General features: G+C 45.3%; 1 protein-coding gene across 3 annotated transcripts in view; it reads left to right on the top strand.

Annotated features, from left to right (window-relative positions):
* daam2 (dishevelled associated activator of morphogenesis 2) overlaps positions 1–18,477 on the top strand; it is a 99,155-nt gene that overhangs the window by 32,232 nt on the left and 48,446 nt on the right. For all 3 annotated transcript variants that reach the window (XM_023394713.2, XM_023394712.2, XM_023394714.2), the window contains exons 2-3: positions 7,538–7,823; positions 17,419–17,508. In XM_023394713.2, the coding sequence (XP_023250481.1) occupies positions 7,656–7,823; positions 17,419–17,508 (258 nt within the window). In that variant the 5' untranslated portion in view covers positions 7,538–7,655. The remainder of the gene's footprint in view (positions 1–7,537; positions 7,824–17,418; positions 17,509–18,477) is intronic.

The following is an 18,477-nucleotide window of genomic DNA, read 5'->3' on the forward strand; positions in this document are numbered from 1 at the left end:
GGGGGGGGGGGGGGGGGGGGGATTGAGGGGTAGGACCATTAGTCATTGGACAGACAGGCAGACAGTAGGAAGGGGAGGGTAGGGGCACGTTGGAGAGGGCATGTCTGGGGCAACAGTATCCAAAGGGTGGCATGGTTCCAATGTGTCCAATGGCTGGGTTGAAAAGTTACTTCATGTCAAATTAATGAGTGTGAGTAGTTCACTTCCACGTCAAAGGACACATGCGATTTTTACATACCAGTACACAACCGTGACTACCCGCAAATACAGGGCCGTGCTGATATGTGCCAAAACAACACAATTAAGTTCATGTCGACGTCTCCATGTGACTCTAGAGCCTCAGTGCCCAGATATCCTGCACCAGGACCTCTGTAAATGCACACAGGAAGCTCCTGTTTGCAAGAGCTGAAGTTTTTTTTTTTTTGGGTGTAAAAGACAGTTGGGATTTTATTTTTAAGTTCTGATTTTCATCTGCTGTGGGTGCCTGTTTCAGTTTGAGGAAAGAGTGTAAATCTACAAAATCTCCAGTAGAAATAACGGGATGTTAGGTAGGAATAGTTCATTAAATCCTTACAATTTTCTTTATATCAGATAAGTATTTAATCCTACTTATGACTTGGGATTTTTCCAACAAAAGCCACTCAGTGAATTACATTGTGAAAATTACCTTTATGTAACAGTCTTCATTGTTACTGGTGGACTCGGCCTTTCCTGTTATGGGACTCCCAAGTGTGTATGTGCAGGCTGTATGTACAGCTCTGTGTTAACATGCCGGATGACTCTCGTCTTTATTATAGCAATAGTGAATAAATCTTCGAAGCCCACAGCTGTTTAAGCCATGTTTGAGATCCTCCCTGGTAGATGATACAAGTCATTTTGAATGGCGCTCTCCAAATCACAGAGGAGTGAAATCTTAAGGATTACTGTATAGTTGCCTGCTACTTTTTTTACCGACACTGGTGTTGGCTCAACCCTCACCGGCTGAATGCCAAGAGTTGGCCAAAACAATGCCAATCCCTAAATCTGCTCTCAATTTGGCATCATGTTCCTGCCTGTGCCAGGGTAGCACTGCTCCCCCATCTCTGGTGCCAGGTTCTTATGTAAGCCTGCCTCCATGACCCAGCACCCTGGAGGAATGGTCCTCATTTGTGGGATCCAGAAACAATAAAAAATGTGTGCCTCTGATCTTTTATCCAGTTGCCTCTCTTGCCTGATCTGCATGTTATTTGTTTCCACCATTTTTATTGTCGCGTCTTGTTTTTCTTCCTACACCAGAGTCTTGACTTCCATTCTTCCCCTCTCTGTATCCAGCTGGCGTCAGTTGATCAAAAAAAAAAAAAAAAAAGAAAGAGCTGGAATCCATTCATCCATCCATGTAATACAAAAGACGATGCCAAGAGTGCTTCCATAGTGTAAAAGAAAGGGGCAGGTAGGTGGATAGAGGAGAAGAAGGTGAGCAAGATGCATTTTGATGCAGGATAACACTGCAGCCGCTGCAGTTTGAGGAGAGAGAAGGAGGGCAACGTGCAGAATGAAAACGGAAAGGACAGGCAGTGGGTGAATGATGCAGCTTTTTTTGATTTGGTCGGTGTGTGAGTGTTTGAGTGTGTGTGTGTTTGTGTGTATTCAGGAGGGATGGGACAAATCAGGAGAATGATTTTGTATGTGGCACTGTGTTGTGTGGCAGATGTTGGGGAGAGAGTTGAAATTACACAGGCACAGATGTTTGAGAGACTTATCGGCGCATCGCTATGCTATTCTTCTATTTTATTCCTCTGTCTCTCTCCTACACACACACACACACACACACACACACACACACACACACACACACACACACACACACACACATGCACACCAGCAGCAGCAGCCTGTCTCTCCTCACTGCCGCCCCCTCCTCCTCCTCCACTGACCTACTTCCCGGCGCTGGGGATGAGGCGATGAGGTAGTGGGCTGAATGAGAAGTGGCAGCAGTATCTCCCTTTATCCCTGCCTCCCTCCCTTGCCTCCTTCTCATCTCTGTCTCTCCTTCTCTGCTCGGCTGCTCTCCAGACCCTCCAAACACAGAGCAGCCAGCAGGCTCCTCTCTCTGCTTCAGGGCTCTCTCTGTGTGAGTATGAAAAATACTGCATGGGTGCATGTGCTTACATCTGAATCTTGAGTGGGTGTGTCTGAATTTTTTGAAACGTGTGAACATGTGACTGTGTGGCTGTGCACACACAATACAGTGTGTGTGTTGCAACTGTATGTAAGCAGGCAACAATCTAAATGTGTGTGTTTGCAGAGATTCTCGTCTATAAGGATCATGAGTTAGCGGTGATGTCTACCAACCTCTCCCTGCATCTCCCATCTCATAGCACTAGCCTATAGAGAGCCAGGAACTTAAAGTCTTTCAGTGACAGCTCCTTTTCCTGTGACTTATAACACAACCACACATACGTGCACATGTTCAGGTTTCCAACAGACTTGGGCCGATATTCAATGATATTAAATATCGCGATATTTCATGCCATGTGTGATATTAAATAAAACCAGCATGTTCCTTTTACATCTGGAGAATATGATTTTTAGGCCGGTGCATCTCCGTAGCACCGGTCTTCATTTATAGTTTGTTGCTACACATTTGACCTTTTTATCAGAAAAATTGCAGCTGCTGCGATTTGGATATTACACTTGGACATAATGCGGTTCAGCTCTAATTACATTGTACCTTGGCATGCGACAGATAAAACTTGAAAATGGCAGCATCACTCATACCTGAAACAAAAAATACAATAATATAATTATGTATAATAAAACATAATTTTATATTATTATTATTATTATTATTATTATTTGAATAATAATAATATATATTGTGATATATGAGCTGGATTGTATGGAGATATAAAATGGCCCAACCCTAGTTTCCCTGATGCTAGACCAGCACCTTTGCAGCGGTCTCATTTACACAGTGTATGTTGTTTCTTTAAGGTACATTAACCAAAATGTAAAAGCGGTAGTTTGTTATTGTAACATGTTGGATCCAACAACACTTTATCCATCCACCCAGTACTTCTGTGTAGGATTTTCGTCTGTAGTTCTACTGTAATTGCCAGATATGCTGGGCGCAGGTTTTTTGATTTGTTCTCTTTATATGTGTGACTGCACTAAACCTCGCACCCTCTGTGATGAAGAAGGCTTCAAGAAGCTGCACACAGTCACTGCGCCAGGCTATTATCAGCCAAGAAATATCTCCTGCACTTAAATACAAAACAAAAGTTGTCATGTCGTGTGTTAGTTCATGAGCTTTTAATACATCCTGCATCCAGTCTTCATGCTGAGGTTAACTATGTCCTGGCTCCATCTTTGTATCTTTCTAGCAAAATGTGCAATTACAATGTCTGCACCGGGGAAACTATGAGCGTAGAGAGGGAAGGAACAGAGGAGTAGGAAACCGGGGACAGAGGATGGTACTCTGCAAGAAGTGACAAGGAAAAATGACAGATGTTAGTGTCAGAGGGGGGTTGATGAAGGGAATGTCTCTCCGTTCACCCTGAAAGAGGAATAATGGGAGATGACAGTAAGTCAGGGAGAGAGGGAGGGAGAGAGAGTGGTGAAGTGATGGGAGATAAGAGTGGCACATATGGCAGCGGGTTTGGTGACTCCACCATACAGAGAGTGATAAATGTTACAAATGCACACAGGCAGTGATGTTCTCGCTTCCTTATATTTCCCTGTAAATACAATAGATACAGTATTCCAGTGTGTACATAGTGTATTTGGATTCCTTGGCCTACTTTCCACGGGCATGGACTGGAAGCAGGCCAGCAGAACTGCTGTTGAGTGAGGACTGGCCGCACGTGGGGCTCTGTGGGAGAGTGAAGATAGAAGCAGACACACACACACATGCATATATATATACACACACACACACACACACACACACAGAGAGACACTGGACAGGAGGTTTAGGTTGTGATTTCTGCTGAATAGCTTTAAAACCCCTACAGAGAGGCCTCTTTTCCATTAGGCTCCACCAGCTGTCCACAGGAACATTAACTAACTCGCCACCATAAAGATTTGGCACCGGCTCATACTTTATCTTCTCGTAATAAAACGATGAAAAGTTATCACTGCTAATTTCAAGTGTAAGTGTATGGAAAAAATTCCATGATTTATGTCCCTGAAGGAGTTTTTTTTATTTTTTATTCTGTCATCTCATTGTTTTAAAATGTTCTACTGTTTCTTTTTTTCCCACTGACTCACCACAGTGAATGCTCATCTATGCCTGTGTTGTCCACAAGTTCAGTTTTGGTCAGCATGCTGTGCTTAGTCACATCTGGCTTGATACGAGTCGATGCAGCATCTCTGCAGCGTGTTGAACACAGCTACCCCGTGCACAATATTGTAGCAACCCCGTACGGTTTAAGCTATAGTCTCCCGTCTGGCTGTCAGTCGTCAGGATGGCGTGGTCAGAGTGAAAGTGCGTGCTGGTGACAGGTGGAGACAGGGGGTGAATGCGGGACAGTTTTGTGTGTGTTGCTGAAATTTACCTGGTGTTAAGACGGTCGCTGAGTCTCTGCCCAGTTTGTGTAGTCACACCTGCCGAGCTGTGCCTTTGTGTTACCGGAATAAACCGAGTGGTTCCAGAAGTTAACTCCGTCCTCTGCCTCGTCTGTGGGCGCTACAGTATCTGAGATGGTTAGCTCCATGCCTCTGTCTGCAGACTGAACGCAAAACCACACGAGACGTCAACACAACATGTTGTTGGCAAGACGGCAGATTGTGTGAAGACAACGGGAGCTGGACAAAAAATACTGTCTTAAGCACATACATTATTATAATATGTATCAATTTACTGTGATAAACTATCATTTTTCCATCCATCCATCCATCCATCCATATTCTGCTTATCTGTGTCTGGGCCAAGCTCCCCTGACCTCCCTCTCCCCCGACCACTTCCTCCAGCTCTTTGCCAGTAGATGACAGTGCCTCTCTGTCGGGACTGAGAGTGAGCTGCTGTCTCACCCGCGGGTTGTTGCTCATGTTAGTGTCAGAGCCTCCGGGTGAGACGGTCCTGTTTTTAGAACTTATTCAGCAGTCAGATGATTTATGTGAGCGTGGACATCCTTCCTCAGTGTTACAACCAAGCACGTATATGAAATGCAGCAATGTAGCCAACAGGAAGTACTATAGTACTAACAGTAACCATCCTCAAAAAGTTGGATGAAGGTTGTCGGACCGTCCGACACATAATTATATCACAAGAACAAGTCAGTGAGAAGCAAGTACCACTAAAACACATTATAAACTGCAACTATGGGGTGAACATTTTTCAAGTTACATGCCCATATATATATATATATATATATATATATATATATATATCATAACTCTAATACAAGACATGGGGGGCCGAACTGAAAAGAGATTGTGTTTCTGTCCCTCCTCCCTCACTATGAACTCACTGGCAGTTTGTGAGGCTCTGGATGGGAAAAATATCATGTCGACACTCTTTGTAATCTGTGATGTGTATTGTACCTTCAGGGTAGTTGCTGTAAAAGAAATGGGACACTTTCGCTATGCACAGGGAACGGGGGATAAATGTAGGTTCACAGGCCATTTTTGACTGTGAGCCCTGTAGCAGGTTCATTCCACCCTGCTGCTGTGGGGGGGGGGGGGGGGGGGGGGGCTTTCAGGGATTGTCACCTCGTCTATCATAACACACACACACAGTATCAAATGTACAGCACGCATAGGCACACATATACAAGATGCCACACATGCTATAATTGACACCACAGCACACTGATGCAATGACTATGAAACAGCCCCCCCCCCCTTGTATTTGAAGGTGATTATACAGAATAATTTAAGATACAATAATCGTCAGAAATTAAGTCCGCCGATGAATGCACAGGCATTCCTCCTGTTCAAAAATACCAAAGAAAAACTTTTCATTTAAAATGGCCTCCGGGTGATTTGTCGCTGTGCTTCTCCTGCCTTGAGAGGGACGGCAGATTCAAGGAAGCGGAAAAAGTAAATGAGCATAAGACGAAAAGGGCAAAATGGAAATGTGGTGTTTTCTCTTTTCATTTTTTCCCCTTTAAGCTCCTGTTGAGGGCCCAGCGCATTCATAAAGAATTTACCATCCGGCTATTTTTAGACGGCGCAGTGAGAACTCCTACGCTGAGCGAACGTGTGAGGGAGTGATGGCGGAGAGCTCTGCTCAGTGGAGATGTAGTAGATTGTGGCTTCTTGTGGAAACTGGAGTCAGAGTTTCACAGCCGTATTAAACGGACGGGTGCTGTTACTTAATGCTTCGTTTTGGTTATGTACAAATATCAACAAAGGCATAAAATTTTTATATTTGCTGTGTTTAAATCTGCCTGTGTTGGTCTTGGTTCTGTGTTTCTTCTTGGAAACTTCATGCACGTTTCACATAAACGGCTCCAGAATTGATTTCTTGGTGGAATATTTCTGCTGGATGTGCACGTCCACGGTATTTGCATAACAGGCTTGAAGGCTATTCATTCACAAATGCAGCAAACTTTTGCATAAAGAGGAGTTTTTTGCGACTGTGTGAGCCGTTGTGGGTGTGTGCTCACATTGTGCAAGTGTGTGTATGCCTGATAGGACACAATATGGTGTAAAGAGTGTATTATTCATACAGTGAAGACCACCCATATCCTTTTTGCAGCATTGAGGAAATCCTCTGCGGGCGTCTTGGGCCCATTCACTCCTCTGCTCCTGTTGTCGTGGGTGTCATTCATTACTGTCCATACACACACATACTGTATATATATATATATATATATATATATACATACACACACACACACACACACACAGTGTCTGCTACCATTGAAGGAGTGCTGGGGCAGCTCTCAGAGCATGTCTGCACAAACAACACACGCAGACACACACTGCATCGGCACCATTGTACCTCATGGACAAGAGGTTTCTTTGTCGAGGTCGATGTCGAGCCGAGGAACTGATGGCCGGCCCTGTTGGCCTCTGTGCTCCACCCTCATCTCGGCCCTGGCATATGCTCACATAGACACAGAAAATGAAAGGTGCTACTTGCTTCTTGTTGACGTTAGTGTCCTCTGTATTGGTACTGTATATCGGCCCTGACTGGTGAAGTATTTCTGCAGTCTGCCTTCCAGGCATTGCTTCCTAATCACTCTGTATTTCCAGTACTGTAATGTCTTCTTGCTTGTATTCTCTCTTGATGAGGATTCTTCAGGCAGCATTTTTCCGTTGTTTGGCCACAGTGGCTGTTGCTGCTCATGTATCTTCCTGTATTTTTTCCAAACAAGCTGGGGCTGCTGGAAACATAAATTGCTTTGCTTCCTGTACACTACAAATAATTCTTTCCAAGGAAACATCGAGCAGATCCTGGGCGTGTAGATCGGCCGTGTCTCTGTCATGCGTTGCGACATTAAACAGGCCTGTCTGGATGTATTAAAGTCATTGCCAGTCATTCTTAAGGCCAGCTTGTCGTTGTCTCTGTGTAACCTTCTCTCTCTCTCTCTCTCTCTCTCTGTTCCAGATCATGCCCCCTAGATAGCAGCCTCATCCTCCTCTCCACTCCCCCTCCCTGCCCTTGGCCCCTTCCTCTACCTTCCTGGTCCAGCGCCACCTCCGCCACCTGTGTCACCACAGCCGCCATGCCCCCCAGGAAGAGGACGCGGCCGGGCCTGGGCTTCCTGTGCTGTTTCGGCAGCAGCGAGCCCCCGGAGATCAACCTGAAGGACAGCGTGCCCCTGCAGCTGCTAGAGTTCAGTGCCCCCATGCCGCCCGCCGAGGAGCTGCATGCGCGTTTCTCCGAACTGGTGGTGAGTACACACGCGGCGATCTTAATACGCACTTGAGAAAGCTAGTTCTAGACTTTACAAAAAACATTTTGCAATTTGGTTTGTTATTAATTATTATTTCATTAGATATTTCATTCAGTTATTTCGGTAACAGTAAGCGATCAGCTAGCAGTTAGCTCTTGTTTCCTGTGTGAGCTACAGAGTAGCTAATTTGTCTACTGGGAAATTGTTTGCAAAATACCCAGCGATATCTCTAAGGCTGGAACTTATAGCAGCACGTTTCCAGGATGTTGAACACAAATAGAGAAACAGCTGGATTACCTCCATATCTACCTGTTACCATCCACTGAAATATTGAATGTAATTTATGTTCTGTGCTGTTGTGAATTTTGCGCTAAGGACAGAACAGAAATAATTCTCAATAAGTGAAAGCATTAGAGAAATATATGAAGTTGGCTCCAAACAGCCCAGCTCTTTGTTGCTCATTGTCCCGACCAAACAAGATTAGGGACAGGAATTGGAAGGGATTGGGTCGTGCGGAAGGCGTCTTGGATGGTTGGATGAGGCCATGCCCCGAACTCCACCACAACCAACAACACTCCATTCAAACAAATCCAGAAGCTCATCTTTCCCAATACATGCAGCCCACCCTGTTTCCTACAGCTCCCGTCTCGTGCACAGATCACACTTGTTAGCAAAGGTTGTCGGTCTGTGGCGGTGCCAAACAAGCATGGCTGTGCTGGCATGTGCCCATGGTGTGGAGAGGGATCAGGGCACAGCTGCTGTCAGACTGGAGAAAGTCTGCTGTGGGTTTCAGCTGCCATGCAAGCTGGCTCTGGCTTTGCTGGAAGAACAGGGCTTTGCTGTTTCTGTCTCTTTGTTTCCTCAGTTCCTGTCTCTTGGTCTGTTTCGGTCCTGGCTGTCTCCAGCTCAGTATTTCTGTCGCTCTCCCTCAACCTCAGATTTCCTGCTTCTCTCCCTCGGCCTCCGTCTCCCTCTCTCAACAATGTGTTCAGCAGCATTAGTACAGGGCTGCCTCTGGCGCTGTCGAGTCTTAGTCTTGGGGAATGCTAAACTCCGCTGGCTGCAGGATATATCACTCCTCCAAATGTCAAAATCAATTCAGGACATTAAGTGAAATTCCATTTGTGGTAGGAAATAATTCAGTGTTATCAAGGCAGATGTTTTCCCAGTGGTGATCCTTCCCCCTTTTTCCTGCTAATTGACCTGAGTTGAACCTAAATTCTCTGTTAAAACTCCTTAATAACCACTAGTAATGCACAAACCATTAAATCTCAGTGGTTACAGTATATTCATTGGCTTGATTAGAGAAAATTAAAAGTTATCACTGTTGCAATCAAACATTGATTGCCTCAATCAGTATCCCTGGACAGGACTGCCCTCTCAGCTGTATGATAACTGTGGCTTAGCTCTGAAGGACCAGCAGGTTGCTACCTGACACACTAGATGCCCTATGTGGCCTGAAAAAAAAAGGCCTCCATGAACGGGGGAGTTTTGATGAGCAGAAAACCTTCTGAAAAGCAAGCAGAGACGTGTATTGCAGGAGGGGTAAAACAGAAACATGCTTATCATATGGGAGCGCTTAGCCGAATTACAGCAGTCCTCACGGTTGAGAGGACTGATTGACCCACAGCTTATTTTGGGGGTAAATATCTGAGCTTACGATGAAACTGACACAGATGCATGAGCTGAGGAAGAAACAGAGCAGCAGGATTCGTCCCAGATTTCAAAACCTCTTGACTTGCAGCTTTTCGACCCTGGAGAGAAAGAGGATTTGGCATTTTCTCATTGGATCTGGGCCCTTCCACATGTTGTGAATAGATCATTCTTAAGATGGTTGTTGGACGGCTACATCTCATGGTGTCGTTCACTGGCTTAGATATTTTGTCTTTGGGGGTAACGGCTGTGTTGGGCTCTGGTTCATCTTGTCGCTGCTCTGCTGCAGAATTTCAGCATTGAATGCAACTCTCAAAGGTTAAAATCTCATGCTAGAAAGTTTTTTAAAAAGGAAAAAATGATGCTCCAGTGAGAGGATCACTCAACCTGTGACAGTTTGATTCATATCTGCTATGATTGGATGACCGGTGCACAAACTGCTTCTACCTAACGATGGTCATCTGGCCAAGCCATCGGTCCTCCACATCTGTTTTACTGATCCTGCAGCCGACATGCTGACACATTTGACCAGTCGTCCAAGATTCTGTACAATCAGACCTCGAGCAGTCACTTAGTCTGTACACACTGCTTGTAACACAAGCAGAGAGTCGACGTAGGGAGGCGAAGACCTGTGCCGCAGGGGAGGAAATAAAGAAAAATAGGAAATAACATAACATAGTGCATATCCATGGAAACGGGAGATGGGGGTTTTTGTTATGAAAGCCTTTCCTGAGAAGGAGAAGGAGACTTAATGGAGCCTCCGGTGTGGGAGCGACAGATCTGGGCCAAACGGAGGAGTAAACCACCTCCACGTGTCCTCGCGTCCATAATGGGGTCTTCAACTGTGTCTAGAGATTGCACAGGGCACACTCCTCTACGTAAACAGTGTGTGTGGAGGGGAAGACTCAGAGCTGCCTCGCCTCAGGAATATCATAGACTGAAAATCCTCAGCTGTAACTTGTCTAATGTGCCGTGGCCTTTGCTTGGGAAATTAAATGTGATGTGATGTGTCTGTCCCTTGCACTTTTTTTTTTTTTTTTGCTTTGCTGGAAGAACAGCGCTTCACTCTGTCCGTCTCTTTGTTCCCTCACTTCCCGTCTCTTCTTGGTCTTGGTGTCGGTCCTGTCCGTCTCCATCTCAGTATCAGTAAGTTCTGGTGTCTCAGAACCTCAGACTTTCCACACCTACTGTCAACTCATTGGGAGACTTCTTAAATTATAACCTTTAAGCAACCTCTACTGACTTTGCTGCTTCATGCAAAATGCAGGAGCGTTGAATAAGTAATGTAGCAATTCAAAAGAGACGACTGATCGTCCTTGGTGTGTATCTTACAAAACTAATATGTGTGGGATCCGTCTTTGGTTTCCCTGTGTTCACACTGCCCAATGTGCAACAGTTCATCTCAGAGAAAGGCTGAAGAATAAAGCTGGTTCCAAGTCTGCCATATAAACCTATATGGAAGCCTCATGTGCCTCGATAATGAACTCGACAAACCCATGGAAATGAACCTGGAAGCAATCGCCACTGATTTAAACGCAATGAACAAACACCACATCAGAGGGGCTAATGGATCGCATCAATTAAACTACACATTTGCATCTGGCCGCAGAATTCCCTGATAGCAAATGTGCTGCAGCTTTGGGTTCTGTTTTTCGGATCTCGGCGCAGCAGTCTCTTTCCACCACTGTTTCAAAGCTTGCACGCATAGTTGATATACAGGCCATGTGTGAAGTTTGGTGCCGCTTCAACAACACTGACAGCTTTATTTTGTTTATCAAGGCAATCCCCTGCTAATAGCATTTTATCATCAAACGTGGAGTTGCTCTCATGTTGAGTTGATAGAAAACGGCTTCTGCTCAATCACTCGGGCACTTTGGGTACGTTTGTGACTGGTGTTAAACCAAATGCAAGTTTTGGTTTCTTCAAAGAGAAAACCAAAGTGTGAGGTTGTTTGGGGACAACTACACTGGCATTTACATGGTCGCGTACAGTATGTGCTGATACTTCTGCAAGGGGTCTGGACCCACGACCACGCAGTGCCAAGGAAAAAGTAAACGCATGAAAAAAATAAATGCAGCACATTTGGAGGCTGTTACAAACCAGCAGGGGTCCAGGGGTAAGGAAGGCAAGAAAGAAAATGAAACAACTAACCTAAGAATAAAAACTCCCTGATCCCAGAACAAGTGCGTCAACCAGTCAACAACATTTCAATCGCCAGAATCCGAGTTACCTATCTTAGTCAAAGATAACAGTTTATTCAACACTCAGTCGACATCAACCCAGACGCACAGCCGCCGCGCCTGGCTCCTGCACGCTGGGGCTTTTATCACGTCCTGCAGTCAGACAGCAGGCCGAGGATGGGCAGAGGAAGGAAAAGGAGGGGCAGGTTGCGAACGGGGAGGAGCAGTTTAAGCACCTGTTGTGGGGGTGGGGTACGCGGCACAACCTGCAGAGGAATCCCCCGTCGGACGAGCAGGGGCGACGTCATCCAACCCTGTGGAGCAGAACTCATCACAGCGCAGGTAGCGAATGAATCCTATCCCCAGTAAAGGGAAGACCCAGGCTTCCAGCCATCTGCAGCAAGTTGAGATGAGAGAGGATATAATGTACAGCACATTTAGCCAAATTGGCACAACTGAATCAGATCTACTTGGCCAACATCTGGCAAGTACAGCACTGGCAGACATCAGATAAGTGTGTGTGTGTGTTCTCTCTGACTTTCTCTCTGCCCTCTTGTTTCTATCTGCTCTACCTGTCTCTTCCCCTTTCTTTCTCTGTTTCACAGTTTGCGACGGTTTTGAATCTAACCACGGAGGTGGCAGCTGTCCAGTGTCAGTGTCACCGCAACCTCTAATAGCATCCACTCCGTATGACTCGCGATGACTGTTTTTAGTAGCATGTAAATTATGTTCTCAAAACAGTGACGGTAAAATTATCCTCTCTCCTTTTTGAAAGCTCACCATGTGTTTCCAGGAAAAACCGGACTCTTTTAAAACATAAATCCTGTCATAAAGTTCCCACCCCGCGTGACTTTCGAGCCGGACGCAAATCAAAAATGTGTTGCGTAACGAGAGGGAATGGAAATGTTCTCCACCCTCTGAGCCACTGGGAGTGAGTTCTCTCCAGTGTACACCCTGGGATGCACCCTCTTCCCTTTCTTTTTCCCTCCATCCTTCCTTTGCATTTGCCTGGCTTCCCATTTTTAATACTCTTTTCCTACCTCTGTTGTAAAGCCAGCTCGTACCGTCCTGAGCCAAACTTAATGTGGGACTGGTCAAGCCGTTTTTTGGATGAAGGCAGAGGCGGTAGGCTAACAACGGCTACTGGCTGACTCATCAAAGAGCGGATACTATGACTCATCTGAATGCTGCAAAGTGGTGTGAGACCTGTGTGTGTGTGTGTGGGGGGTGGGGTGGGGGTGTGGGATTTGTAAGGTGATGTAAAGCGGCTAAATCCATTCTTGCCTAATCATAAGAATAAGACGTTGGTTTTAGTCTGTTTTTATTGGTTGTGGTAAATGACTCAGTCAGCCTGTGAGGATAGGCCTGGTGTAGCAGGACGACAGACACACACACACACACACACACACACACACACACACACACACACACACACACACAGAGAGAAACTGACTGAATCTTGTATGGGTCAATAATGGCAGCTACAGCTTCCTGTGGGTCCCCTGGAGACCTCATATGACTTCCTGCCATCTTGCCTGTCTTTCCTCTGCCTTCCTGTCTCGTCCAGAGACTGCTGCAGAATATATATACATATACACTGTGTGTATATGTGTGTGTGTGTGTGTGTATATATATATATATATATATATGTATATATATATATATATATATATACAGTATATGTAGTATATGTCTGTGTGTTTGTATCAGACAGACTCTCAACTAGCACTGTAGCACATGACATGAGGTAAAGACATTCATATCCAGTGTGGAAATGCCACTCCTGCACATGCATGTGAGAGGGTGTCATTCTTGGACCACACACATTTCCCATTTAGGTGGAAAAATCTATGACAACATTTTTGTTCACTTCATTCAATGACTGGCAGAGGAGACGAGTCAATCACACCTACTCACTCACTGAACCCTCTTTCTTCCTGTAGATTTAGTTTCCCTCACATTTCAGTGTCAGATTTGATTGTCTCCTTCTTTATTTCAAATTCATCTGCGCACACACACACACACACACACACACACACACACACACACACACACACAAGAAAAAAAGTGTTTTACTACACTTATGGGGACCTGTATTCGACATAATGCATTCCCTAGCCCCTAACCCCTGAATGCCTAGCTCTAACCCTAAAACCAAGTCTTAACCCTCAAACAGCCATTTCAGCTTATGGGGTCCAGTATTTTGGTCCCCACAAAGCTGATGGACCCCACAAGTATATAGTGAGCTCCTAGTTTTCGGACCCCGACCTATAAGGCTGTTTAGGTTAGAGGACTTGTTACTGCTTCCGCTCCTGCGGTTCACCTCCCGTCCCCATGCACTTAGCCATGAGCTCCTGGAGCAGATTTACAGATGAAGAGGTATTTAGATTTTTCCACATTGCTCTGACTTCACTCCCATGTTTCGTTGAGACTCACCCCCCCCCCCCCCCCCCCCTTTCCATGTGGTGTAGATACATATTTAAATCCCCCACAGACATGTTATGTCATCTGACTCCTGTTATGTCGTGTAAATGAATTTATGTGGCCATATCAGCCATGTTTGGAAGCAAATGTGCCAAGATGTCTTCATCATCATAATCCCTGGGGTGGGGGTGGAAGGGGGGGGTAATATAGTACATCATGCATTTCTTATCTTTTCTCCCTTTCACCTTAAAGAGATCAAGTCAAAGCTGAATGTATTAAATAATTAAATTAAATGTTGGCATTTAGAGGAAGAATTTAACATTTTTGGAAATTCACATATTTTCTGTGCTTCTGAGAGTGAGACCGATGTCTCATGTTTGTGCATTAATTACAGATCTGGTGTCGTCTAGTCAGGATTTCCTATAAAGTCAATGGAAAGACTCAAGGGGGCACAAATTCACTCTTATGCATGAATCTACTTAATAAGTGTACAGAGATGAGAGCAAACAGGAGAGATTGGAGGGAAATAAATGGTTGATTATTAAGTTACTAGCTAGCAACAGCTAATGCTTGAGCAATTGGTAAATCGTCATATAGCACAAACTGCACAAAGAGCCAGTTGGGCCAAGTTTGTGTGAAAAGGGCAGAAATTGACCATGTTGTATCTCACGTTAAATACATACATCACTCCAGCTCCCATTTTGCCACCATATCTTTTAAATTATCTCGGGACATTTGAGAAGCCCACCAGTCCCGAGAAGCAGGAAATTGAGTGACAGAGAAGGTCAGTCAGTCTGTGGCGGACATGACAGTCGAAGCTCACAGCCGTGACACCCTTTTTTAATTTGTAACATTATTCGATAGGCAGTTCTGAACGAAATATGAAAGGGAGGGTACAGAGGACCTAGGTATGTATTTTTTCCCCCTCTCGAGCAGCAGGTGTAACAATATTAGCTTTGGTTTATGTGAATTCCCAACAGGAGCGTGCTGGTGCAGGAGGATGGGGGCACATAAAGAGAAGGTTTTACACAGCAAAGCGGAAAGTGGTTTGGTTTTGTTTTGGAAGACTAAGAGAGGGAATGGGTTTTTTATTTTTTTTTTATTTTGGGTGTTACTACAGTCATGAGGAGAGGCCATGTGATGCGGATGTGGTATTGGAGCACAGTTGGAAGGCGGGGGGTGGAGGAGGGTTGATGGTGGAAGAAAGTGGTGGGATATTGCATAACTGGAAAGTGAAAAGTCCTTTGGCTGGCATGACAGGAACATTCCTCCACCCACCCGATGTCCTCATCCTCGTCTTCATCTCTCTTTTCCCTTTTCTCTGATTCAAATGCAAACTGGTGCCTGTTCTACCTGAAAATAACAAAATGAAACATGCAGTCCACATTTTAAACTCCCAGCATGCATTAGCCCTTAGCACAACCTGCCCCTCCCAAAGATATTTTACACTTTACTGGTGTTTTGTTTGAAGTGTTGATCCATAAGAAGATATTTGTAGTTTTAAGAACCAAAAACCATCTCAATGCAGTTCTACATCTCCTTTCTCAGGCTTCTCTCTGGAGCTCTAGTAACAACAGGTCAGCGAGCCAATCAGAAGAGAGGAGGCTTTGAGCCTCTCTTCTGATTAGCTGACTGTTTTCTGAGTGATCCAATAAAAATATAGCAGTTTTCAGGTAAACACTAAATACTAAACCAAATCCTGCAAGGTTGGGTGGTGCCTCCAGGTGGACTTGAGGCGTGGACTTGAGGCATAGCTGAGGTCGGTGACTGCTTTGTTGTGACATCACAAAGTTACAGAATTCCTTACGGCTGGTTTTAAGGCTCAGTTTCTGAATACAGTCTGTGTGCATTTCACTTTGGTACTTTCACAGTATTAATATAGAACATAGACCTGCTTTATAATCAAACAACATATGGACATCTACCTTGATAATATATGGGACCTTTAAAGCCATATGTAATTATTTATCCATTTCTAAATTCTTAAAAAAAAAAAAAAGTAAATGTCCAGGGTTAGCTTACCGACTCCCTTAAACTGTAGAATGCACATGTGGCAGACACCTAAATCCTCATTTCATTGCTCATGTATATTGCACTCTAACATAACACCCCACTATATAAGACCTAAAATTGAGAGGCCTTAGGAGTAGCAGGGGGGAAATGGAGAGAACACAAAGGAGCATAGAGATCAGCTACCGGGCTCAAGTCCCATGTGGTTCAAATCCAGGGGTCTCATTCTCACTGATTTGCAGAGTAGCTCCCAGTATCAGTTCTTCCAAACAGCAGCAGTTTAGACAGCAACCAGGCGGCAGGCCAGAGATGAGCTAGCTCCTAGGCCTGCGTTTCTAAGCTGGAGGATGTGGAGAAAGGACTGTGGTCAGAGCCAAAGCTGAAATCTGCAAAGATTGAAGTACAGAGAGTCAGAGGGTCGACGTTCAGCTGGCACATGACGGCAGCTTTCCTGCTTGACAGTCACAAAAAAACAGCCGCATGCGTGTATTGTAGCAGGTGACGTGGACCCCCTCTGGGTGGGAGTCGCTGTGTAAAGCTGCTGCTGGTTATCCCATTGAAAGGACTGGGTGAGAAATGATGTCATTCTTCATAGTGTCGGATGCTTGGAATGCGGGCCACCTCAGCCCCCCCCCCCTCCAGCTGAATGGATGAAAACAAATCCTGTGGATCTACTGGTCGGCTTTAAGGGGCCCCACCTCTGGCACCCGGTAGCCATCTTCACTCTGGGGGGCCCCGGGGGGCCCCAGCACTTCTGGCTTACGTCATGGTAGCAAAACCATTATGATGAGATTAGTGTGAGCTTGTACACAAAGCCCTGGCACCATAGCATCTCGCCCTCTCCTCTATTTTTTGTGCTTATCCATTTCCAGGACCACATAGCTTCCTTTCTCTGCTTTATTCAACACCTTCCTCTTTTTTCCGTCAATGCGTCCCTCTCTCTTCAACTCTGATTTATCCATCTCTCTTTTCCAAGACTTTACTTTTTCCTCCCTGGCACACAAGACTCATTTCCTGGGTTCATATGCATTTCAAAAGCTGCAGGAGGCTCCTTGTACCAAGCTGAAGAATTGAGAAGAGCAGCAGGGTGAATATCAAAACACTGCTCTGTAGCCTGTGGAGACCAGTTCTCAGTTAGGTAGGGGGAAGGCTGGACAATCAAACGGCACGGTGTGAACTTGACTCCCTCAGTGATCTGTAGTCATTGCGAAAATGTTGTGCTTAGTTATTGTTTTTCTTTTTCAATGTATTCTAATTAGCAAATTGAACGTATGGTTTCAAAATGAATGCTGTGTTCGATAACACAACCTCCCTTGTCATTGTAGGATGAACTGGACCTGACGGATAAGAACAGGGAGGCCATGTTCGCTCTGCCCGATGAGAAGAAATGGCAAATCTACTGCAGCAAGAAGAAGGTGAGTTGCTCCCCTCTGAACTTTATCGTACATCAGCTCCGGTCTCTGGCTGGCCCTCTCTTTGACTGGCTGCCTGAACCCACAGTTTAGAGCTGAACTGTCAGCAGTGAATGTTATTGAAGGGCCGCCTCTTACCAGAACCCCGCTTTGAACCATCTCAGCCACACAGTCAGCCCCCCCCCCGTCTCCGATTGTTCATTTCTGCATCGATGTAAACATGTGCACATACGTATTAGGCCGTACTGCACAATATTTTCTGCATGCTGTAATATGTTGTTCGTGCACATGTTAACAACAGAGTACACAAACAGCTCTCGTTTCAAGGTCCTCAATTTCCAAATCTCCCTCCCCGCGTCGGAGAAAGCAATTTCCTCATGCTGCTTAAGAATTGTCAACATACCATCGGAGCACTAGAACATTCTGGTTAGCCCTCTCTTTCACCCCTCTCCCCTCGCCAAAATATCTCCCGTTCTCTTCGTACCCTTCAGCGTGTCTCTCCACAACAACTCTGGTCTCACTTTGTGGTCAAATATCCACCAGGAAATGACATTGTGCTTGGAGAAAAAGGGGAATTCAGACCCCCTCTCTAGCTCAATGGCAAATTGAATAAATAGTCATAAACCCTCCCTTGTGTCTCTTTGCTAATTTGTTTGTTGGCTGAGGGTTTCATGCTGGAAGCAGGACGAGGATCAGACCCCTCCTTCCACTTTCCAAGGCATGCAGGCTGAGCTTCGCTGATGTGATATGCTCTGACAACCTTTTTAAAAAGGAGTAAACACACACCGCTTTATGTGTGTGTGTGTGTGTGTGTGTGTGTGTGTGTGTGCGCATACTCGTGTGTGCGCACCTGCATGTGTAAAAGTTTGTACTTGTATGCGGGCCAGTATTGAGTTACTAGGAAAAAGAAGAGCAGTGGAATTGTGGTGTGTTTAGAGGGATGTCAAGGCGAGGATGGAAGCTGGAGCACCA

The sequence above is a fragment of the Seriola lalandi genome, unplaced genomic scaffold (genome assembly GCF_002814215.2).
Source record: "Seriola lalandi dorsalis isolate HSWRI2012SDOR001 ecotype SW California unplaced genomic scaffold, Sedor1 jcf7180002054953, whole genome shotgun sequence".
In the NCBI taxonomy this organism is placed as follows: domain Eukaryota; kingdom Metazoa; phylum Chordata; class Actinopteri; order Carangiformes; family Carangidae; genus Seriola; species Seriola lalandi.